This window comes from Emys orbicularis, chromosome 3 (assembly GCF_028017835.1).
Source record: "Emys orbicularis isolate rEmyOrb1 chromosome 3, rEmyOrb1.hap1, whole genome shotgun sequence".
Lineage (NCBI taxonomy): Eukaryota > Metazoa > Chordata > Testudines > Emydidae > Emys > Emys orbicularis.
The window spans coordinates 112,364,252-112,390,478 of NC_088685.1; the positions used below are offsets into that span (position 1 = coordinate 112,364,252).

A 26,227-nucleotide genomic window follows, 5' to 3' on the forward strand; every position below is an offset into this window, starting at 1 on the left:
GAGCAATGGTCTCAAGTTGCAGTGGGGGAGGTCTAGGTTGGATATTAGGAAAAACTTTTTCACTGGGAGGGTGGTGAAGCATTGGAATGGGTTACCTAGGGAGGTGGAGTCTCCTTCCTTGGAGGTTTTTAAGGCCCGGCTTGACAAAGCCCTGGCTGGGATGATTTAGTTGGGAATTGGTCCTGCTTTGAGCAGGGGGTTGGACTAGATGACCTCCTGAGGTCCCTTCCAACCCTGATATTCTATGATTCTATGATTCTATGCTGGTAGAGGTGAGAAATTGGTGGAGAGGATACCAGCTACCTAGTTGGAAAAGTTTCCTTTTCATTGTTACTCAGGTGCACAGCCTGTTGGTTCCAGAACTAGTTCTGAGCGTTAGGTATAGTGGAAGTGGTCAATACTGTTTCTTATTTCTGACACCAACAAAAGGGTTGTGTCCACTCATTTACACGTGGACCTCGCCACAGTATCCACACCTTTTTCAGCACAAGATTTGATTATGACAGTGCACTTTATGTGGGACTGTACTGTAAAACCACTCTGAAACTTGCTGGCTGTAAGTATGCAGGGGGTCTGTTTAAGATGTACAGGTCTGTCGCATCTTACACGCATTTAACATGCGCGATTTCTGCTTTACACGGTCAGCAAAAACAAAAAAATACCAAAAAAATTGAGAAAAATAACAATTTTAATACTGTACCTGTAGTGCAGGCGATTTTGCCCGCCATTCAACTCGATGTAATTTTGACTATACGTGGTTTTCGCTTTAAGCGCTAACCGCGGAACGGAACCCCCGCGTAAGATGAGACTCGCCTGTATTCTTTATAGGAACCACCTCAATACCAGTGCTCCAACTTCTTTCCTGGCTTCTATTTATTTCCAGATCCAATTTAAGATTTTTCACATACAGCCTTCAGCGGATTGGGTCCAAGTTACTTCAGTGACTGCCTCTTATCCTTTTGTAGTACTACGATAGTTGAAATTGTCCAAGGTTCATGGTCTAATACCCTGTGGCTTAAGTGCAAGGAGAACAGAAATGGGGCATTCTCTGCGCTGGGTCCTCAACTGAGAAAGTCACTTCCCTTTTCAGTTTACGAGAGCCTGATTCTGTTAACCTTATAGCCACCTAAGCAAGGCCTGTTTGCTCCTCTGCACTTTTTGTGGAAGGGAAGGAATACGTTGTTTGAGGGTATTGGGCAAAATCTGGAGGTGAGCCCACACTAATCAGTGTGGGGTTTGCTCAAAGAAAAGACACTTTAAAAAATCTTTATTGTTGGGTGATACATTGTAAGAGGGAGTATAATACCTGCTCATGCATTACAAGATACCTTATATTAACTCCATTGCTGCATTACATGTAATAAGATCTTGTTATATGCCCTACGATAACAAGTACATTAACTTAGGTTACGACATTAGCTCTGATGCTGTTCCCTTTGAGCGTGTTGGCCTTATGTTGCAACTGTGCAGTAACTGGCACTTCTGAACACTGAACCTCCATAATCCAGGAAATTTTCTTTTTGAGTTCTTTCTTATCCCATCTGTTTTTTCTTATGATTTCATCTTCATCTCCCTAGGGATCACATCATCACAAAAAAACAAGCCCTTTTCTTGCTTTTGAACTTCTGGCTTCTAAATACGGTATACTGATAAACCACCATGCTAGCTGCTAGATTTTATAAATCAACAAGATAAGGGCCCTGTGAAAATGTTTATATTTTTAGCTTTGTTGTCACTTGTCCATGATGTATAGTAAGAAAATTTAGAGGAGTATAATTAACTGCTTGCAGACATTTAGATCAAGAACATAGCTCCAATTAGTTTCTCAGATCCAAGAATTATTAGTGAAGTTACAGGCCATGAAAAACAGACAAACAGAATATTATTTTGTTTCCCTTGGGTTCTTAACTGCAGATAAGCCATATGACCTTCTTGATATGGTAAGCATTCCTGTCCTTAAAATGAAGTGTACTATAAAATAAAGTCCTGGCAGATCAGGATGATACAGTGAAATTGCGAACATTTCCAGAAGTCTTCAGTCATATCAATGTGCTTTGCTAGTGTAGAAGCTGGTTAAAGTGATCAAATCCCCACTTAAAGTGGGCAATTACTTAGTAGCAAAGGTTATTTTAATGGACACATCACTTCAAATTAATTTAATGTTCACCATCTGTTCTACCTTTAAATTATAAATGCAAAAATATATCACAGTTGCATCAGAACAATATTATATATCAGTAATTTACATGCATATACTTTAGTTATTCTAGCAGGCATCTGGCATGTGTTCATGTTTCATACATAAATGAAGGGGAACCTCTTTTTTTTTCTTTTCCTGCTGCCCAATGCAATGAGATAAATTCCCTGATGTAATATTTTTATCCATAGCAAGGAAAAATAAATAAAGAACTTAAGTTTTTAAAAACTTTGCTTGGCATTTTGTCTGATGGGTGGGAATTGAACTGGTGCCTGCAACACCTATTTCTGCCAAAGTACCAGTCCAGCTAGTAACCATACACCTACCAAGATACTAAACCAGCCGGTTGTTAGAAGGCCTGAAAAGTCACTCCCTTCAATCTCTCCCTATATTACAATTTCTGATCTCATCCATCTTTGTCTTTTCTGAAAGTTTCTGTGGAAGAGTGGAGACGTACTAAGATTACAACATTATAACTATGGAGAAGGGATATTTAGCCAGACTTATGGGTCACCAGTTCAAGTTCAGTCCATGGTGGTAAAGCCCAACATTTTTTACTATATGTTGGCTCTTTGGTGTCCTAGGTGAAGTGGTCTCAAACTCACTAGTGGACAGGTGTGTGACAGATCAACAAGCACAAGAAGTGGCCAGGGATGTAAACACCCTCTTTCCCTCTCCAGAGGTGGCATTGGAATCCTGCACATGGCCAAAGAGGAGATTTTAAAACAGAATTTTGGGCAGCTGGAGTAAGGGAAGTGAGATTGAACCTGAGGACATAATGGTTATTTTTAGTGTTGTAATGTGGCAGCAAACGGACCAATTTGTTTACCAGAACAACCCCAGAATGTTCCCAGAGCAGTATTGATTCTTACAATATGTACACTGTGCCATGGATACACTAGGAGATGTTACCCAAAAATCCTACCAGTGCCATCAACAGCACCAACGGGAACCTTAAGATATATCTGTACTGCAGTTAGAAACCCAGGGCTCAACCATGCCAGCTGACTTGGCCTCATGAGGCTCGGGCTAAGTGTCTCTTTGATTGTGGTGTAGACATTTGGGCTCAGGCTGCAGATCAAGCTCAGAGACCCTCCCACCTCACAGGGCCCTAAAACCCAGGCTCCAGCCCGAGTCTGAATGTCTACACCACAATTAAAGAGCCCCTTAGCCCAAGTCACCTGGCCCGGGCCAGTTGCTGGCGTTTAACTGCAGTGTAGATATACTTTTAGTGATCATGTTTAATTGACACATGCTTGTAAAGACTCCAGAAGCCACCAGAGCTGTGTCTGTACTAGGTCTCCCACTGCTGCTTCTAATAATGCAGCTGATTAACAGGCTGATTGATGAGAAGGCTTGTGATCATAAGCTTTTTATTTTATTCCCCTTTTAACATACCAGTGAGGTGTCTTTAGTGGATGGATAGCTGTCTCCTCCATCATCTTCCGGGAACTGCCAGGTATGGCCTCTGCGCCACTAAAATCATAGATGGTCTTTGTTGGGGGAACATTAGGCCCTCACACCATTCACCCCCAGTACATCAGGAAGCAGAACCACATACTGGGCTGTCCAGAATCAGCACCACAGCAGAGGGGTTCCTCTATCGTGCCTCTTTTCTCTAGAGGAATGTCTCCTTCACCAGGGACTGCAGGAAGTGAGGGGTGGCTTAGAGATGCTACCCCAGCTCTGTATCACCCAAGGTTTCCTCTTACACAGTGGAGAGTCATCAGGGAGCCAGTTAAAGTTGGCTTTTCAGCCACTCGGCATTGATGAGAGAGTTGGGCCCTACACTTCCATTAATTTACTTCCATTTTGCAAAAATATTGTGGCCTGATTTGAGGTCACAACGCTCTTGCAAAATGGAAGCAATTTTTGGTTTAAAAAAAAAAAAAAAGTTGAGTATCCTGTGCTGGTAACGTGTATGTGCTCTCACATGCTCTCTCCTCTGCATCACATGACTCTTCTTGGCCTACAGGAGAGGTGGAACACCTGTCAAAGTCTGTGACCAAAGGAATGCTGCAGAGCAACTGAAGTGCTGCTTCTCTGTAGGGGCGAAGCACTCTGCCTCTACACTACTTCCATTGTGCTTGGGAGCCAAGGGACTGTCCCATGAAATTAATCACTTACCAGGCTGGCCCATATATTTTTAAATTTAAATAATTTTATAGTGCAAATAATAAAAAGGATAAATAGCTATTTTTTCTGAATTTCCCTTTTAAAAATAGAAAAGCTTAGGAATAAGCGTTAATATGCTTTTCTGACAAGCTCAAAAATAGTTTTGCTGTGTGTGAGTTTTCAGCTTAATCTCTAATAGAGAAACCCTCTTTTTCCTGTCGTAGTACAGTTATCTTTCTGATTTACCTGTTGGTGTATTAATGCAATGGCTGCTGAAGAAGAAAAGCTCTGTGTGGCTCGAAATCTTGTCTCCCTCACCAACAGAAGTTGGTCCAATAAAAGATATTACCTCACCCACTTTCTCTCTCAAATACCCTGCGACCGACACGGCTTCAACTACACTGCATTTAATATTAAGGGGACACATGTAATACTAGCATCCCTCTTCTTTCCCTTTATTGATGTCTTTATACTGGTCTTCCCAGAAATATCAACTATATACAAACTCACACTTCAGATATTCAGTGTTCTTTGCTCCTAGTAATTCATTCATCTGCAGATTAAAAGTAATTTGTCTTTTTTCCTGCAGCCATTTTCTCATTCTTTATCATTTTTTAATTTTCTTTGATTTCAAGAACCTTCAGTGTTAATTGGAGAAAAACCAAAGGGTTAAGATGAAAATGATCAACTATCTTTTTCCCCCCAACTATATGCACAGTAGATATATGAATTATGAGGAACTAGTGGCATGCCGTGTTATGCCTGCATGGATGGCTGCTTTGAATTTGCCTAATTGCTACATTTTGTGGTACCCAGTTGCTTCTTATTATCTAAACTTCTTGTTCCTGTAGTACTTTTCATTGTAAGCAAGTTTTCTGCCAGGGTTATTAGAACTCGAAGAATACTTTTCATTGGAGTGATGCTAAAGACACAATTTTGTGATGACAATACTGTTGGATTCTTCCGATTATGAGCTTGACAGTATCCCATTATGCCTGTTTAAATGCTCTGAAAGTGCTCATAATGATGACAGTGTCATTTGCACCCATCACTTTCTGCTCCAAAGATTCACTGAACCGTGGAAAAGAGACCATGTTCTGTATAATTGGGGGAATGAACATTAAATCAGCTCCAGTTCTTCTTTGCTGTTTAAAGAGCATAGTAAAGGTAAGGGAAAATAAATTTAACTATGGCTAGGCAGAGAGAGCACTAGCTGCTGTCAGGCCCTAAAATGAGCACTTTTTCTATAGATTGAGGAATGAACAAAAATAAGTGCTTAAAAAACCAAGAACTGGTGGAACTAGGAGCAGCTTAAGTTATCTAAAATCAATTTGTAAACAAGCAACACACTGTTCATACATAATATTTTCCTTTTTACGTATTGTCCACTCCTTGAAATCTGTTTGCTTAGTGTTCTAAACCTCAGTTGTAAAAGTTCACATCCCATTGCAGTTTACCTCCACTAGACATTGAGAAATTTTTTTGCTATTTTCGTCACTTTGTGACAAAAGACGCTTATTGAAATGAAGCAGTTGCAACCAGAGCAGTGGATTTTTTTTCTCTCCCTGATTCCAAGGTCAGTTAATATTTTTCCTCTCTGGTAACCAGATGGTCTGATTATAGAGCTTTTCTTACTTTCTGAGCAGCTGCTGAAGTGGAGATAATGTAATAAGTACCATAAAAAAGAGACTGATCAATCAGAAGATTTCATACTAAGGGAAGACAAAAAAAGCAACAGCTAGTTTATGGTGTTTTTGTCAAAATATAAAGGAGTTGTGTATCTCTGTGCCAGCTTGTTTAATGATGGACTGATGAAAAGATTTCCTAACCCAAGGAAAATTGTCACTGTTAAATCATCTTTTGTGAAATCAGGTCTACAGTTCTATACTATTCAACCAAAGTCACTGCAAATGTGTTCTCTGCTTTAAAAAATAAGAGGTTTCTTGTTAACGACAATGGCAAACATAGTTATGCAAGATGAATTTGTCTCTTAAGTGAATAGAAGTTAAATGATTTTATACTCATAAAACTAATTATCTTGCTTTATTTCCATAGTAAATGTCTTTTTTAAAGCAAGTTGATAAGCACTCCCAAGGGTTCTATAAAGTTAAATAAAACAATCTCAACACATTAATGCAATTAGTATTTTTTCAAATGACATGCAATAGTCATGTTTGCACAATGACAGTGAATTAACAAATAACTTTCATATGCCTTTCAACAGCTTCAAGAGAATGTTTCTATTTTTATTTCTGTTCAGTTCTGATTCTTATGCCACACCTGTCACCATGGACTCTAGGTGCCTTCCACACAGTAAGGGATGTGACTAACATCTGTCACATGTGCTTCTGTTTGGTGTTAGCTAGCAGGACAAACCAAGTAAAAGAATCTTCCTCCTTCTCTTCCCCAACACTTGCCATCGCTGCCATCTTCTCAGGGTCACCTTATTTTTTCCCCCCTTTCAGTGTAGAATACTTTTCTGATTTCTGTACCCAATACGGTCATCAAGTGCTGTCATACTTGCTTTCCAATCAGGTTGGAGAATGAGGCCTTTCTTGAGCCTACTGTCAATACCGATCAGCCAACAGCTCTCAGAGGGATTTCCCATTCTTCCAGAGTTAAAGCTAGCTAGCTGGTGGCTTGTGTAGTTTAAATTACAGTGGAACCCCGCTATAACGCGATCATTGGGGTCCAAAAAATTCAATTGCGGTAAATGCGGGGTCGCGTTATAGCGGGGTTCCACTGTACTTGTGTTCAGCTTCCGCGCCCTACCTAGGGGGAGGGGGAGGGGGGAAGAGAGAAGGGGGGCGGCCAGGGCTTCCTTCAGCTGGGGCGCTGGCCACTCGGCCCCTCCTGCCGCCAGGGCCGGCGGGGCCCGATTCCTGGGGCGGCACTTGGAGGTCCCGCCGGGAGAGCGGGGCTGGCCGCGCTCCGGCCGGCCGGGGTCCCGCCGGGAGAGCGGGGCTGGCCGCGCTCCGGCCGGCCGGAGTCCCGCCGGGAGAGCGGGGCTGGCCGCGCTCCGGCCGGCCGGAGTCCCGCCGGGAGAGCGGGGCTGGCTGCGCTCCGGCCGGTGCTCTGGCCAGGGGAGCGGGGCCCCCGAAGACTACTGCCGCCGGCCTGCCGCGTTGACTGCTGGGAGGGCTCCGCGCCACTCTGCAGCCCGCTCCCAGCAGGGCGCTTCCCTCCTCCGCGCTGCGGCCCCCTACATCGGTCCACGGACGGAAGGACGCGGGCTGGAGCCGGCCCTGCCGGGGACAGAGGTGAGAACCCCAGGGGCGGGCTGGGGCTGCAGGGAGAGTCGCTCCTGCTGCCGCCGCTGGGGCCTGGATCCCAAATGCCCCGCGCCTGCCAGACTCGCCCCGCGCCTTCTGCAGCCGCCGGGGCCAGACTCGCTCCGCGTTATAAACGAATTCGCGTTATCACGGGGCGCGTTATAGCGGGGTTCCAGTGTATCACTAGCCACCTGACCAAGATAATTAAGTCCCTGTATCTGACCACCATTTTATGCAGAGATGCCAGATTATCTCTTATTTAGTTTTTAAATCCTCCAAAAAGGATCATTCTCTTTTATCATAAACAATTTAGTTTTCAACAGTATTGAATTTCCAAAATAAAACCTGCAAGTTGTTATACTGTACAGAAAAGTAACTATTTGCAAGTGGAAATGGAAAGCATTTATTACATTTTGTTTTTTATCGCAGCATCAGTATATTTGGTACACAAGAAATTATTTTGAAATCGTCCCAGGACTTTACAATCAGTAAATTGACTCTTTGTCACTGGATGATTTTAGTCAATTCAGATTATTTTAGAAAAGCTCATGGCAGTTTTAAACTCTTAACATGAATAATTCCCAAATGAATTAAAATGAAAACTCCATTGCTATCCCCAAGTAATCAAATCCTCTGTTATTGTCCTTCCTATATAATTTATTACTTTAATAGTTGATTTTGTCTAAAATCTTTTAAATGACAGTTCTCTCTCTCCCCTTTGCAGAAATCTGTTGCAAAGGCTGGGTTAAAAGGTCATCTCAAAACTGAGCGTAATGTACAAGGTAAACTGTGTTGCAGAATCCTGTGGTGGTGATGTTCAGGTGGCAGGGTAGAGTCTGAGATTTTCATGTTAACTATAGCAAATAAAATTGTACCAAAAAAGCAAACAAACCCAGAACAACATCGAATATTTGCCTCTCATAGGTTTCCAAGTGGTTCTTAACATCCCTATTCATAATTCCTCTCAAAGCATCTCTCGGATGATCTCCAGCTTTCCTCCATTCCCTCCTCTCAGTGTCACAAATATTGGGTCTTCTTCATGCCTAGGTTACCAGTGCCTGGGACTCTACATACAATTTATACCTCATAGCCTGTTGACTAGTCATATCTACCTATGCAGCCCCAGCTTTCTGTTACAAGTGTCCCTGGAAGTCCGCTCCGTAAACATCCTTGGTATCACCAAGTGTGGTCAGCATCTGGATCAGTTATGGCTCTGCAGGCTAAAATGTACACAGATGGAAGTTTCCCTTAATAGTTTGTGGCATTCTGGGAATTGCTTGGAATATTTCCCTGAAACATTTGGTAAGCGTGAGTGCTCAAAACTTCCCTCTGCCTTTTTCTCAGACTTTCTCCAAAACAGTTTTTCATTTTCCAGAGGTTTTTTCCCCCAGTTCTAGAACTCAAACATGCTCTGAAATTGACAGTCATAGATTCCAAGACCAGAAAGGACTACTGTGATCATCTAGTTTGACCTTCTGTATAGTACAGTCCACGGAATTTACCAAAAATTCCTAGAATATATCTTTTAGAAAAACATCTAATCTTGTTTTTAAAATGGTCAGTGATGGAGAATCCACCACCACCCTTGGTAAATTGGTCTAATGGTTAATTAGCCTCTGTGACATACCCAGGGTACAATCTGGGCTAGTGAGTAGCTGTCATCCCTGCCCTTTAGTCTGCAGTGCTTTGCTGCTATTATCTCCACTCCTGGACTGCTCACAAACAGCCTCCAGCATATAAATCACTCCCAGTTATGTCTGTGTGCATTTGCAACCTGCCAGTCACACTCAGGCTTTTACCAACCTGAATTATACTGCAGGGTGACTCCAGCACACTCCCAGTCCCCAATTTTTCCTCAGAAATGTATGTCTTGTACTTCCCAGCTCATATAAAGTCCATCATTTTATTAATAGAAATGATCTGCACAAATCCTGTTATCCCAAACACACTAGTTTAGATAAAAACAATAAAACAAGTTTATTAACTACAAAGTAATAGATTTTAAGTAAATACAAGTAATGAGGCATAGAAGTCAGAAATAGTTACAAGAAAAATAAATTTAATACACAACTAGTGCCTAACTTAACAAACTATGTTAAATTCAATGCAAAGTTTTTCTCACCACAAGTTCTTAACAGGATTACTGGCCAAACTTCTTAGGCCAGGACCCATAAGATTGGCCATACTGGGTCAGACCAATGGTCTATTTAGCCCATTCATAGTATCCTGTTTGCCAACAGTGGCCAATGCTAGGTGCTTCAGAGGAATGAACAAAACAGGCAATCAAGTGATCCATCCAGTACCTGTGTAATGGCAGTGCCCTCCCTCTGCTGCAGTGATTAGATGGATAGAGAGACAGAGGAGGAAGAGGGGCTCTTGTGGCGTCTCCTTTTTATAGTCCTCCCTCTCCTTTGAGAGGCATTTCCAGATGAGATTCAGGAGACAAAAAGTCTGTGTGGACAGGAACCCCATGCTGTTTCTTTGCTAAAATGCAAATTCTCGCCCACACCCCCTTTCCTGCCAAAGAATGGCACTTTAGCAGGTAATGGCCCATTGACCTTCTTTAGACCTGGCTGAGGCGTCAGCTTGCCCTTTGTCTGAGGAACTGGTTTGGCCACTCCCCAGAATTGGAAAATGTTTAAGTAACACCACACAGTGAAATCTTATAACTTTACATCTAATGTTACCACACATAATTTACCAAGATGATAATGGTCAAAAAACTATAGTTTTCAAATGATACCTCACAAGGGATACTTTGTACAAAAATTATTACAATAGTGTACAAGGGATGAATACAGGGGTACAGTCTGTCACACCCTTCCTGTTAAAAATTTACACCTTATTTCCAGTCTACATATTAGCCTCTGGCTCCGCTGTTGTGCATGTTCTGTTAAATTTTTTTAGGTCACTTCCTTGTTTGGTTTACATAGTCAGCAATAAAATTTCTTGCAAGCTGCTTTGCAGTTTCCAACAAGGCTTTGTCATGGCATTTTATTAAAAAAAAATCATGGGAAAACAGGGGTTTTCATGAAACGTAAAGTACTTCTGCCTTCAGCTGTCATCAAATAGATTCTGATAGTATTTCCATTCTTGTGTGTACCAAAAGCAGAAGGGCAGGGGCTCACAATAAATAAATAAGTTTTTCAAACTTCACACAATGGGCTAATAGCAATTCTTTTTTTTTAATTTAAACCAGGTCCTTCCATCCATACTTACCCGTAGTTAAGGATGTCTGATTTTCTCAGCTAAAATATGAATAGTACAAACTTGAATATTTTTACAAGTTCCTTTTGTGTTAATTATCCCCAGCAAGGTTGCTGGGGTTGCAGTGTTAGAGACCAGGGGTTAACAAACTGATTAGTATTCACCTTCATTAGAGGCATATTAATAGCATATATTTTTGCCATCACGATAATATACTTTTGACTATAACATTATGTCCTCCAAAGAAGGAAAAACTTGTTCCCTTTGTTTCTTTTTTATAGCTGGCTGATTGATAAGCCAAGTCAGTTATAAAGATATTTTTAATGACTACCCACCACTGGATGGAAGGTTATTTGACTCATTTGATCTCTTCCAATAAAAATGCTGCTTTCATCTTTTTTCATTAATGTAATTCTTATATTTATAGACAACATTCACTTCTAATGGTTAAAACTGCATAAATGAAATGTTCCTAAAATGCTGCTGCTTTTCTGTACATAGAAATGAGTGTAATACCATTTAGCTTATTTTTATGTGCATGCAACATAAGAAAGGCCATACCGGGTCAGACCAAAGGTCCATCTAGCCCAGTATCCTGTCTACCGACAGTGGCCAATGCCAGGTGCCCCAGAGGGAGTGGACCTAACAGGCAATGATCAAGTGATCTCTCTCCTGCCATCCATCTCCATCCTCTGACAAACAGAGGCTAGGGACACCATTCCTTACCCATCCTGGCTAATAGCCATTAATGGACTTAACCACCATGAATTTATCCAGTTCTCTTTTAAACACTGTTATAGTCCTAGCCTTCACAACCTCCTCAGGTAAGGAGTTCCACAAGTTGACTGTGCGCTGGGTGAAGAAGAACTTCCTTGTATTTGTTTTAAACCTGCTGCCTATTAATTTCATTTGGTGACCCCTAGTTCTTGTATTATGGGAATAAGTAAATAACTTTTCCTTATCCATTTTCTCCACATCACTCATGATTTTATATACCTCTATCATATCCCCCCTTAGTCTCCTCTTTTCCAAGCTGAAGAGTCCTAGCCTCTTAAATCTCTCCTCATATGGGACCCATTCCAAACCCCTAATCATTTTAGTTGCCCTTTTCTGAACCTTTTCTAGTGCCAGTATATCTTTTTTGAGATGAGGAGACCACATCTGTACGCAGTATTCGAGATGTGGGCGTACCATCGATTTATATAAGGGCAATAATATATTCTCAGTCTTATTCTCTATCCCCTTTTTAATGATTCCTAACATCCTGTTTGCTTTTTTGACCGCCTCTGCACACTGCGTGGACATCTTCAGAGAACTATCCACGATGACTCCAAGATCTTTTTCCTGACTTGTTGTAGCTAAATTAACCCCCATCATATTGTGTGTGTGTGTGTGTGTGTGTTTTGGTTTATGCACCATAAGTTTCTTCTGCTGTTCCAAGTATTTCTGTGTCTGCAAAAATTGTGTGTGTGTGTGTGTGTGTAGGGAGGGTCTCTTGCATGAAAGAGGAGCCCTCTGGGAGTTACTTTATTTGTTTCAGTCACTGTGACAGCAACGTTCCCTCAGAAGAAATAGGCTGGATGAAGCTGTTTCCAGAGCTCATTGAGGCCACTCTGAGTGCCAAAAGGGCTTGCTTGAGTGTGAAATGGAGCTTTCCCTTCTCTTTACAAGATGAGTGGACTCTCGGTCCCTGTTCTAGAAAATGAGAGCCATTGCTCAGTCCCAAGTCTGGAACTCCTGTATGTCAGCACATCATGCTGCTAGTAGACCACCATTCTTCTTTGAGTGATTGCTCATGTGTATTCCACAACAGGTGTGTGTGCTCGCCATGTGCACTGGTGCCAGAAGTTTTCCCCCTAGCAACCCCTGGAGTGGCGACTCCATGGCGCGGTATAAGGGGCGCTGCATGCTCCCCCCACCCTCAGTTCCTTTTTCTGCCAGTGAAGGTGCTTCGGAACTGCTCTGTTCCAGCTTTGCTGTAGCTCATTCCCAAAACTGCTTGTTCGTTCAGTGTATGGTACCTGTAGTTAGTTAGTTTAATTAGTTTAGTTTAGCTAGAGCGCCTGGGCAGGGACATGCCCCGTGCCCCGGGTTTTAAGTCGCGCGACACTTGTAGGCGATCTATGCCAGTGAGTGATCCGCACACGGACTGTTTACGCTGTTTGGGGGGAACCCATCTCAGCGATCGCTGCGAGATTTGCAAGTCGTTTAAGCCTCGGATCAAGAGAGAAAGGGACATTAGGCTCAGAGCTATTCTGATGGAGTTGGCACTGACCCCGGCTCTGGCGCGCCACTCCGAGTCAGCACTGGGCACCGCAGTGTCAGTGCATGGTGACCCTTCGGCACAATCGACTAATCAGCGCCACTCCCTGTCCACGGGGCATGTCAAGAAGGCTAGGAGGAAGCCTTCTTCGCCGCGGCACCGGAGTAAACCTGGGACAGAGGCTAGACCCATGTTGGGCAATCATCGATCCCCACCGGCCTCTAGGCCTCTGACTCAAGTCCAGCGGAGTAGCCCGGCCCATTCGTAGCAGGCCTCCCCAGATGTCCAGATGCCCTCCACACCGGAAGCCCTGCTGGCGGCCTGGGATGTTATGTCCATGCCGGTACCAGGAGCACTGCCGATGTCGGCCCCGCACTCCAGAGGCAAGCCGCCGCTGGGATCTCCGCGGCACTTCACCTCATGGCATGGCTCAAGGGTTAGGTAGGGAGGAAAGGACGTGCTCGGAAGGGGTTCAGCGTGTCCTCCTAGAAAGCAGGCGGCCCTCCATGCGCCGAGCCTACTTGGCAAAGTGGTCTAGGTTTTCCAGATGGGCGGATGAGCAGGGCGGTTCCCTGGTGGCCACCCCGATCCAGCTTATTCTGGACTACCTCCTTCACCTTATAGCCCAGGGCCTGGCGGCCTCATCAGTCAAGGTGCACCTGGCGGCCATATCAGCCTTTCATCTGCCGATGCAGGGCCACATGGTATTCTCCCATGCTATGGCTGGCCGATTCCTTAAGGGGTTGGATCATCTCTTCCCGAATGTTAGGCCCCCAGTCCCGCAGTGGGACCTAAACCTGGTGTTGGCCCGTCTCACAGGGCCCCCGTTTGAACAGCTAGCCCTGTTCCCCTGGTCACACCTCTCGTGGAAGGTGGCCTTCCTGGTTGTGATCGCATCAGCTAGGCGAGTCTCGGAACTCAGGACCCTGACCTCCGAGCCCCTGTACATGGTGTTTCATAAAGATAAGGTCCAGCTCTGCCCGCATCCTTTGTTCCTCCCGAAGGTGGTCTCCGCCTATCACATGGGTCAGCCGGTCCTCTGCCCCAAGCCCCATGTGTCCAGTGAGGAGCACACGCTAGATGTGAGACGGGTTCTGGCTTGTTACCTGGAGTGGACTAAGCCGTTCAGAAAGTCCTCGCAACTGTTCATTGCCTCGGCCAAGAGCATGAAAGGTCGGCCGATCTCCACTCAACAGCTCTCCAACTGGATCACCTCGTGCATCCGTACCTGTTATGACCTGGCGGGAATCCCTCCGCCACCAATTGTGAAGGCACTCGACTAGGGCGCAGGCTTCGTCGGCTGCCTTTTTGGCCCATGTCCCCATTCATGACATTTGTAGGGCTGCCACATGGTCTTCAGTTCACACGTTCACCTCACATTATGCGATTGTCTCTCAGACCAGAGAGGACGCCGGGGGGAATAGCTCAGTGGTTTGAGCATTGGCCTGCTAAACCCAGGGTTGTGAGTTCAATCCTTGAGGGGGGCATTTAGGGATTTGGGGCAAAAATCTGTCTGGGGATTGGTCCTGCTTTGAGCAGGGGGTTGGACTAGATAACCTCCTGAGGTCCCTTCCAACCCTGAGATTCTATGATTCGGTAGGGCCATTCTCCATCCCAAGAATTTGTGAACTCCTTCCCATCTCCAACAGGTATAGCTTGGAATCACCTGTTGTAGAATACACATGAGCAATCACTTGAAGAAGAAAAGATAGTTACCTTTTCCGTAACTGGTGTTCTTCGAGATGTGTTGCACATCCTGCCCTCCTTCCCCTCTGTCGGAGTTGTCTGGCAAGAAGGAACTGAGGGTGGGGGGAGCGCGCAGCGCCCCATATACCATGCCATTGAGGTGCCACTCCAGGGATCGCTAAGGGGAAAAACTTCCGGCACCGGTGCACGTGGTGAGCACGCACACCTATTGTGGAATAGACATGAGCAACACATCTCAAAGAACACCAGTTATGGAAAAGGTAACTATCTTATCAGGCTCCCACCAATTGTTTATAACAAGGAAGAGATCCGGCAGAGTGAAACTTTAGACAGTGTGTTTGTAAGTTACAGTAATGTCAAATAATACTATGCATGCTCAGGTCTTGACTCTAAGTGGGATTTAAACAAAAACTTCCAGACATAATCAGTGTCATCATCCATTTTATCTCCTTAAAACTAAGGCACCCATCCTTGCCATATTTATCCTACCTTCAGCTTTGTTTGCTCAGTTGTAACAGCTCTCCATTGACATAAATGGGATTTTTCTGGGGATCCCAGGTGCAATTTTCAAAGCCGCTTAGGGGATTTTGACATACAGCATTGAAATTAATGAGGAATGTGCATCTAAATCTCAACTCTGTCATTTTGGTTAGCAATCCTGGTTTTGTTTTTGTTGTGCAGTTCTAGCTTTGCAGTACTCCATTTATATGACTGTTTAAGTGGGACATTAACATTAAAATCACTATTGCGGAGCTGCAGAAATATTTAAGGTGTGGTACTGAGAAAACGTGATTCACTTTAACGTGAATTAAAGAGAGTTAAAAGAGAGAAAAAAAATGTGGGTTGGGGCAGAGGTTCATGAACTGGGAAAGTGAGGTGGCACACCTTGCAGATTACTCTTGCAGATTCCAGAGGTACCACAAACACCAATAGCCAGTCCTAGGCTCTTGCTTTTTGTAATGCATGGAATTGAGGATGAATTTCTTAGCAATTATCCTAGCCATGTTGTTCTTTAAGAATAAAGTTTTGTTTTTCATTTTTTTAACATGGACTTTTCTTGTTGATTTATTTAAAGAAAAATCTGCTGAGTTATGATGAGCTCTGAATTGGCTGGATGACTTATCAGATAGTCTTATTGAATGTGCTCCTCGTACAGAATTAAATCTGTTCAACCAAAAATGAACAGCAGCTTTTTAAAAAAAAACAAAAAAAAAACTAAACCCTGAAACCACCTTTTCACTGCAGAGTTGACCCCAGAGGAGAAAGCACAGAGAATTGCCAAAGCTATGCGCAAGCAGTCTTCAGAGGTGAAAGAGAAATGGGAGAGCCTGAATGCCAGTGCCAACCACTGGCAGAAGCAAGTAGACAAAGCGTTAGAGAAACTGAAAGACTTGCAGTGTGCCATGGACGACCTTGATGCTGACTTGAAAGAGGCTGAGAATGTGCGAAATGGCTGGAAACCAGTAGGAGATTTACTGATTGACTCATTGCAGGAACACATTGAGAAAACTACAGTAAGCATGACATTCTTTGTGACTATAACAACTGTTTTTAGCAGTGTAGTGACATACTGCCCCCCCAGAGCCAGAACCTTTCCCTACTATAGGGAAAGGCTCCAGCAGTAAAGAAAGGCTCTGGCAGTGGGTTGGCAGCAGGGAAACGCTCCGGCAGCTCCTCACGGCTAAAGCCCTTCCTCGCTGCCTTCCCTCTGCCAGAGTCTTTTCTTACTGCAGTGAAAGGTTCTAGTAGCGGGGAGCTGTCGAAGCCTTTCCTTGCTGTCTCCCCCTGCCAGAGCCTTTCATTGCCGCATGTAGCTACATGCTGCAGTGTGGACGCAGGTTGCTTTTCACTAGTTACGCATACCCTTCATGCCGCCTACAGGCCTTATAGTTAAGTTTGCTCCAGGGCATTTCCTATCAACACAATTATTAAACTTCAAGGAAATTGCTAATTAAGGCAACATCTATAATTGTCACTAACTTCATTTTATATTCCTTAGTACCCAAATGATGTCATACCCAGAAACACTCAGACTCCACAGCAAAATCTCTTTCAGTTCCAACATACAAGCATGCACAATACACACTGATCAAAGCCATGCTCAAATGCACAGGTTTACCTCTGACCTTAGCATGTAAAGTTACTCATGAAAAGATCAACCGTCTTGGATTGTAAACATTTGCAAGAAAGATTCCATCTTTATATGTATTGCAAATAATTATGTGCATGTATGGTACTATGTAAGTAGTATATCTGACTGCTTCACTTAACTGGTGTTCATACATAAATGAGTAGGGCTTTACACCTCCGTCCTCTGAAGTTTTGCTCAGTCTATTCAGGTTCAATGGAACCTAAAAACTTTGAGTCAAACATAGTCAAAGCTGATTTATATCCAGACCGCAGTTGATTTAAGAGTAATGCATACATTCCTCCCCCTTTCCCATTTTAGTATAGACAGTAAACCAAGCTCTTGCATGCTGCAGGGAATAGCTCTTTGTTCTTGTGCTAAGAAACAGTTTGTCATATCTTGATGTCATTTCTGCAAAGGAGGGTAAAGCAAAGTCTATTAAATTTTTATTGCTGTGGAAAGCAGAAAGATCTGCTAGAGTTGTGGGGGACTGTTGGCAGCCCACAAACCAAAATTTCCCCTCTTGCCAGTAGATGTCTCCTGTGAATGGGACTGATTAGGGATAGTTTCAAGGAAGGTAGGGAATAGTTGGATTGTCCAAAAAAAAAAAAAAAAAAAAAGTATTTTTCTAGTTGTTGTTGGCTTGTTGAATGATATTTAGTCAAGCTCTTCACAGCATCAAACAATTATCTTTACCTGCTCACAGCAAGAAAGACATTTAGTGCATATTTTCAACCATAACTACAACTTTTACTTTTTAATGTTATATTTAGTTTCGTTTGAGTCAGAAAACCTCTTTCTTCTTTTTTGATCATAATAGTTTTAACTGTACAGTCAGAATCCCATAAAGTATTCTATTCCTTTTCCTTGGAAGATGCATTGCCTCATGTTTGCTAATTCAGTAACGAGGTATTTGAATAAAGATTTTGCCAGCAGCTTTTGATCAGGGAACAATAGTCAGCCTTATTCAATAAATTTGGTTTAAGAATCCTTAATGTGAACCAGTATTACTAAAACTCACTGTAGAATATTGCAGTATTGGATGAAATCCACCCCTGTACAGAATGACCACACAAGCCCTATGCACCCCTAAAAACATATTTAAGGCTTATTTTGATAGCTTAAGTGGGATGTAAGTAGGCTTTATATGGGCCCTGTGTACAGAAGTGGATTTAAAGTCAAATAATACAACTGGGTAGAATCCTTTACAGTCAAAAACTATAAGTAAATAGGCTTTCCTCCATAGAGAATGCTGATTACCTCCTTTGTATGCTCTTGTTTAGCATATCTATACTGCCGTGTCAGTGTCAACCAAATGTAACTGTTTTTTGTTTGGCATGCAAGCTTTCATTCTGTTCTGTAACATGGTGGTCAAGCCAAGTGTGTGTTTTCTTTTTCTCATCAGGCTTTCAGAGAAGAGATTGCACCAATCAACTTGAAAGTTAAAACAGTGAATGATTTATCTAGTCAGCTGTCTCCACTTGACCTTCATCCATCTTTAAAGATGTCTCGCCAGCTGGATGACCTTAATATGCGCTGGAAACTTTTACAGGTATGCACTCCTCCTTTCCCTGAAGGAGGAAGTGCTTCAGCAGTACTCTTCTTTTTCTCTTACAAAACAAATTATTACTATTTTTCCCTTATTGCTCTCTTGACTCTGTTACCATAGTGGCAAAAAGCAATGAAAGGAGCTGTCTTTCCTTTACTGTCTTGACTGATAGCCTCCCTTTTCTGCTCTCTCAGCAGTTCACTCACTCAAGGGACTGCGTTAATCTTTACAGACTAGATCTTATTTTCGTTTCACCTGTGTGACAGCAATATTTGTACCAATTTGTAAGCACTGAAATAACTCCATAAATCATAGTTATTGAAACTTTTGAAAGTGTAAACATATATTTCTGCTGTGTTGCCACCCGTATAGAAGTTGATTTTTTTTTTTAAATGTCCAATTTCCATAGGGAATTTTTCATGAATAATGTGAATACTGATAGGTCTGGGACCATGGGGTGGGGGGCAGGAAGTGAAGGTTTAGGAGCAGAAAACATGCTTGAGGGGTCTGGAGTGGATTCATATGGCTTATATTTGACTAGTGCTTCAGTGGTCTAGGACTGATAAGGCAGAACCTGTGTATCTATTTAGTTGATTTACAGTTTCATGCTGAATGAAATAATGAGGATTCTTAATTTATTTATCAGTTTACCAATCTTTTCATTCCCCCCCCCCTCTGAACCACTATCTTTTATGGTATTTTTTTTGTCAATCCACTTCTATTAATTTTGATTTCCCCAAATCTCAGACTCTCTCTCCTGCCACATACAGAAGGAATTGGGGAAAGCAAAATGTTTTGAAAGAGGGGAAAAAATATGTCTCCTTTATCTTTGTTGCTGGGAACCTGCCGAGTTTGGATTTAAGCTGCTGGGCTACAAGGCTCAAAACAAGCTGGGAGGCAAAGTTATAAACATTTCTGAAGCATCCCTCCTTGTCTCTCAAAATGTAATTTGGTGTTGGAATGATTTTCTGCCTTAAAGAGAATTAGCTAAGCAGCCAAGCCACTGCTGCACGTGCTTAGTGCAGTTTAATTAGTAAACCAGAAGGAAGTCTGGTCATCCTGTCAGCCAGTGAAGCAGCATGCTCCAGAATGGTCCCATCTTGTAAAGGCAGCTGTAAGATTGATATGATCAAAGTGAGGCCTGCTGACTACAGACAGTTGGACAAGAGAAATGGGGAGAAATAAAACAGAAATTTCAAGGAACAGCTTTAGTCACCATGAAACTTCTGTTGTTCATTATTGATCTGCATTGCTTATACAAGCGCAACATTAGCTTGAATTGAAAAAGAAAAACAGTGGGTGTAAATGAACTGAGAGTAAATAAATGTAGAAGATACATGAAATTTATTTGGAATTGAATGCAAACCAATGTTTTTATTGTGACTCCTGCTTTAGAAAATAAATAAGAATCCTTGTTATTTTTTGTTTGTTTGTGTATAGGTATCTGTAGAGGATCGCCTTAAACTGCTACAGGAAGCACACCAGGATTTTGGCCCTGAATCTCAACATTTTCTCTCCAGTAAGTGCTAGTAATAAATTGATAAATTTGAGACAGTAGCCTTCTCTCCAGTCACCTCTCACATAATGATCCCCTTAACTGACCCATAACATCAGGAAGTTTCTCTTCCTTGTAATTAACTACATCGTTCTTTCAGCTGGGTTGATTCCCTCTTCTTCCTCATTCTTCTTCATTTCACTTCATCACTCTATAGTATTCTATCCTCATGGATCACCTAGGTGTCTCCATGCACAATGGTTCTACTCCTACCTACCTATGGGATTTTCAGATCAATGGCCTTCATTTGACCCATTATAGAAACATAATGGAACTGTGGAATAAAGATCCATGTTCAATTTCTGAATCTTTCTCTCACCCACTAGCACCCCCAAAGTTCAAGTATGTTCAGATACAAGGTGTTAATTCAGGCCTGTCTCTAGTTTTTAGATGAATACTGCAATAATAATCATAGCTCTTTGTCATGTATTCTCCTCGGGTGCTTTGAGATGGGTGGATAGTGTCATATAAATGACTTAACTCTTGTATTCCACTTTTGATTCCATATATCTCAATGTATTGTATGCATAATGCTCAGAGCATCTTGCCAGCTGACAAGCCAAATACCCTAAAATAATTTCAAAAGCCCCAGATATCTAGTGTCCCCTTTTCAGGAAATGTAACAGCCATATTCTCATTTCAAACCCACAAGTATGTTCGAAATAAAGAGCCTGGTGAAAGAGGTGCAGCATCATACATTCAATTCAAAAATACAGGTCATACATAGTACAAAGTTTTTTAGAGCAATTCCTCCAAAATGGGACCTATTTGCAGACCAGCTGGAACCTCTGAGTCCTGCCAGTTACTTCAACAGTGACCCTGAGAACAGAGCCACTTATCGCCTTTTTTGCACAAATAAGTAAATAAAATGCATCAATAGTATCGGGGAATGCCTGGGAAACTTGAGGGCTCTGTTTAGTCTTAGAATTAGTACAGCTGAAGAAGCATCCTCATGCTGCCCTACCAGCATGCCTCAGCTTTGTTCTTGAGGAACGTCCCTTACGGGGGATTGGCAGTCAATCCTGAAACACTAGTCACTCCTATTCTACAAAGAACAACCGGACACAGAGGACAGCTTGAAGCAATGTCAATCGATTGCCACAACCCATGCTCCAGGTCTTCCCTGATCTATTTCTGTCATCCCACCAACATTTTACTAGAGGGAAGACAGCTGCAATCTAATTGCATCCTTTCTCAACTTGGAAACCTTGGGCTCCTTACAGCTTACCCTCATGTTGGCAAAGTTTAGCCATCCCTAATGTAGATGGATACAAAATAATCCAACCTCAGAATATTTTATAATCCATAATTCCCCTAAAAGAAACCCATGCTACTGTCTCAAAGCTTTCAGAAATACTAGCTTGATTTTTTGCTAATTTTAATTTATTTTACATGTCCACAGTTCCACAACTCTGCAGTTCATGTTTTGTATTCTTAGAAGAATAGATTAATGTCAATCAGTTGTTATCTTCATATGCTCTGTCTCTCAGCCTGCTGTACTCTTCAACCAAAGCCTTCAGCCCCCCTCTTCAATGCCTCCCTCAACTGCATCCAACCTTTTATTAATATCTGCAGTATTCGTACTGGGTGCCAGAATCAATAATTACTCTGTTCATCTTCCACACATAAATAACGATTTTTTAAAAAAGAATTTCATCTTTGCACAGGTTCATGCAGCACAGAAAATGGACAATGTTTTTATTGAGTATGGTTCTAAATAAGTTCGGTATCACTTGATCCACAGAAATTAGAGATAGTCTTGATGACATAATAATAGATTTATCTACGTGCCAGTGCAGAATATCTGCAATCACTCATAACTAATAAGTCAAATCTGAGCAAAACTCAGAGGGAGCTAATCTTCTTAGTTAGTTAACATCATTCAAATAATAGTACCACAGAAACCAATGGCAATGGCTAACACTATTAGGAAATGAAGGTCTGAAAGCAGCATATTTCTAAAATTGTCTGCTATCTTGGCCCATCTGTGGATTTCACTCTTTCTCTAAAATACAAGCCCTACTATTCTCTTTGTTTCAAATTATGGGAAAATAAAATGATTGTTTGGTCATGGAACTTTTTTTCTTACACATTAGCAACGCTTATTAAAATATGGATACCTTTTTTCTCCTTGAAGGGTGGCACAACATTTTTGCTTAATTCTTTCAACACCATATAAAAATGTAGACCTTTTTTCATAAATTCATATATTTTTCCCCAAAGTACTAATCTGTTGTTTAGCAAATTAATTTATTAACTCTGTACAATGTGGACAGAATTTTCATCCCACTTGCCTAGATGTTTAAATATGGCGTTTGATGCCTAACTTTCGTGGTCTAACTGGCTTGTGTGTTGAATATAAATTCGTCTCATGGTGCTGGTTAATTATTCCTGCTTATTCTTTCAAGAACAAATATCATTTGCTTCCACAGTGAATATGATGAAGTGAATTTCCTATACAGTAGAAACTGTTTAACCAAACACCAATTTGGTTATGTCCTCTGGGGAGGTATAAAGCATGTGGCATGGGAAGGTATAGAATATGTATACAGGGACGCCCAGCATGTGGCCACTTCAAAGATAATCTGTCAGATATCCTCTTCACTCTTCATCTAAAGATTTCTTGTGTCTTCCAAGATTTTTAGATAAACAGAGTTATACTGTATTGTAAGTTTTGCATCTCTTGTGTGGATGTGTTATAGGGCAACCTGACTTTACAGATTATCTTTTTTGCTGTCAGATTTACATAAATTTTGCATATATTACTATCTCCAGGAGCATGGGAATGGGGTCTAATTAATCAATATTAATTTGGATTGCAAATAGGAGCTGAGGAAAATAACTAATAGTGTGGTATTATTTTTATTTTTCATTATATTGTAGTGTATTGATTATGGTAGTGGAGGCCCATATTTCCAAAGCTTAAATTGCTTGTATTTTCTGGAACCCATTGCTGGAGATAGGAAAAAGTTTTTAAATACCCCCTTAGCCTGCCTCTGAGTGGATGGCTTACTAAGCTACAATTTATTATCCTTCTTTGAAATGGAATTACCATATTTGTGTATTTTATTTCTTGCTTGGCATCAAATAGATGGATAACACCACCCTGATATATTACCATGGTTTTCTCCAGCTGAATTACTGAAAGCCTGACTGGAAAATTAGAGCCGTTTCCACTTAATTTATTATAAGTGGGTTTAATTGTAAAAAGGAATCTTGTTTTTAAGACAGGTGCTGTCTAATCACCACCTCCTGTGTTTTTCCCTCCCCCAGCTTCAGTTCAGCTTCCGTGGCAGCGATCTGTTTCACATAACAAAGTGCCCTATTACATCAAGTAAGTTGGCCTTGATTCTCATTTAGCTGCACTAAAGAAAGCGAAGGGTTTTGTGAGCTAAGCCTGATATGTACCTAATGTTACAATATTAGTAGAAATGTTACCAGCATACTCACTGCTTAGTCTATCATGCTATATGTGCTATATATTTTTTTTCTACAATATGAGCACTCATTTATAAATATATACAAATCATCCAGCATAGAAGCTCTGATTCAGCAAGGTTATTTAAGCACATGAGTAGTGCCATTGAAGCCAATAGGGCTACTCATGTGCTTAAAGTTAGGCACATATTTAAGAACCTTGTTCATTCAAAGCCTAACGCATAGAAAAAAGGGAAAAAAACAGATTTTCTGTAAAAGCCTGAATACATTGTATATCAACTCTCAATCATTTAATGACAAAGTCCATAGTTGAGAAGCATTTTTGTAGTGACTAATTTTTACAAAGAAAAAGTAAATGATTTACAGTTGAAAATCTGTTGTTTTTCTTTTTGTTCAGAGCTCCTGTATGCATAGCCATCTGGCTGATCCTTCTGCTTTTCCTGTTCTCCTAATTTTTTTCTTTGCTTTTGAAATACCGACCTGGCATAAAATTAACCATTTGCTGAATAAATTGTAAATAATGGAAATAGTTCTTCGTGGAGATATTCAATGTGTTCTGATGGAAAAAATCATCCACAATCATTACCTGTATCAGTTTTCTTATATAATTATGTTTATAAACCTGTACTTTCTCCCTTACATTAGAAGGACAAAGATCACGGCTCTATCAGGAAACCAGCAGCTGTTTGCAAAAGGGATAAATGCTATTTTGGAATATCCAATGCACAGTCATTTTAAACCAAACCTGTATTAGTTTGTTTTAGTTCTGAGGGGGGAAAGTCCATTTAAAATGTTGTCAGCATCTGTTTGGAAGGGCCATATTACTCCTCAATGTAGCATATCTACCAGTGAGCATCGTAGGTCATCCCAAACCAGTGCCATCAAAACCATTATGCTATAGTACATGACACTGTCGTTTATCTGTAGAGCTCACGTTCAGTGACTCACTAAAAACTATTTTAGAAATATTTGGGGTTCTAAATATGAAGTTAATGATACTATTTCTTTGTCTCTATGCCTGTGTTTGCCCAGCATTTCCTTAGAGTAGGGGATTCCTTCCTTCATGCTCAGGATGGGGGAGAGGAGCTGAGGTGAGACGGAGGGGACTGAAAAAACATAGTCTATAGCTCTTCTTCCTTCCTGCAGTGCTTCAAAACGCCACCCTGCTTCAGGCAGCTGCAACCATGTCTGCAGTGGTGGGTATGCAGGGAAGTTAAATGCTTGAGGAAGTGAGTTTGGCTGCTACTGTCCTTGCTCACACTGACTCATCCTCCGATAGCTGGAGCCTTTGGGGGTAAAGAGGTATTAGTACTGATAGAGGTTCTGCCAAGCTACGCATATTTTGGGGGGAGGAGGGGAAGACTGGGGAACGGGAAGGGATCCCTTCCTCCCCCAGCACCTCCCAAATCGCCTCTCTCATTCTGGGTGTGCTTGCTCCCTTCTTCACTGCTTTGTATCCCTGGGGAGGAGGGGGAGAAGTCACTGGTGCATCTTCTTCCAACCTACAATTAATGCCTGATTTTGTGGCGCTTGATCCTCTGCAACACCAGCAGCTATGAGAGCCCTGTAGAGGCTCCTTGTACCTCACAGCTACATCATATGGGCTGCTTTGTAAGCCTCACCCCCTTCTCTTGACAGAAAGGAGCTCTGTGGGGCTCACTCTCAATCATTATAGCAACATCATGGGTCTCCCCCTCATGAAAATGAACATAATGTCCCTATGGCTGCTCCACATCAGGATGTCCGCGAACCCATGCACCCTTAATTGGAGATTTTCATCACCAGTTCTGCAGGTCCACGCCTGCACCCTCGACCCCATTGTACTCTGGGGCAAAGGTATACCCGTTGCCTCTCCAGTTCCTTCTCAACACGTCTGCAGTCTGTGACAGAGCATAGTGGTGTCTGTTAGCTAAATACACAGCTTGCTACCTCTCTCCCTTAATCTTTTCTTTTCTTTTTTTGTTATTTAGTACACTCTGTGCATTTTGGAGGTTCCCCTCTCCTTCTGTTGCCTGATTTGGACCTTTGGGGGGGACCTGGATCCATGGCCTCAGGTATGGGTCATGGTCACCACCCAGGTTTCAAATCCTGCCAGACCTGCCATTAGTCTTCCCCTCGCAGTTACGGACATTCAGGTTGCCTCCACAGCCTGGAAAAGTCGCATATCCCCTTCAAATGTAAGATCTGCTCATGTATTAAAAGCAGATCTAAGCAACTGAGGGGAAACAGGCTAAAATTCCTGTTGCTGGAACACTCCCTGAGACCTGCAGGATCAAGTCACACACCTGTACCTTGGATCCAGTTGATCTGAGAGCCTTGGCAACAGTCTCTGCTGTGACAGTAAGCAAAGACCTTGGGGGCCCTTCAGAGCCATCTAGACCCTCAAAAAAGAAAAGACCCCTTTCTCCAGAATGGGTCTCAGGAGACTGCATGTCCCCATAGGGATAGCAAGTTCCCATCCCCTCCAAAACTGAGACCATGGAACTAGCTTAGAAGACTATAGTGCATACTAAAAAGCCATTAGGTAAAGAACCTAGAGTAGCACTGGCATCAGCATCAGATTCAGAGCCTCCAAAACACAGGGACTCAGAGCCAGGCCAAAATCATTTTCAGTGCCATCTTCTGTAGCCAGATATGAAGGGCACACCAATTGCACTTCAGTACCATCTCCAGTAACACCCAACATACTGACTCCTGAGTGTCCCTACTCGTAGTCCCCCATACTTTCCAGGCTCCTATTCCATTAGAACCTTTGAATCCTGGAAAAAGTCTGAATCATGATTGCTGAGGGACTAC

The 26,227-nt window shown here is 42.2% G+C and overlaps 1 protein-coding gene across 1 annotated transcript in view; it reads left to right on the forward strand.

Moving 5' to 3' along the window:
* The window catches only part of UTRN (utrophin), a 534,032-nt gene that overhangs the window by 381,281 nt on the left and 126,524 nt on the right, over nt 1-26,227 (forward strand). Inside the window, exons 56-59 of the mRNA XM_065401441.1 lie at nt 16,007-16,275; nt 18,295-18,441; nt 19,879-19,957; nt 23,267-23,327. Coding sequence (XP_065257513.1) covers nt 16,007-16,275; nt 18,295-18,441; nt 19,879-19,957; nt 23,267-23,327 — 556 coding nt within the window. The remainder of the gene's footprint in view (nt 1-16,006; nt 16,276-18,294; nt 18,442-19,878; nt 19,958-23,266; nt 23,328-26,227) is intronic.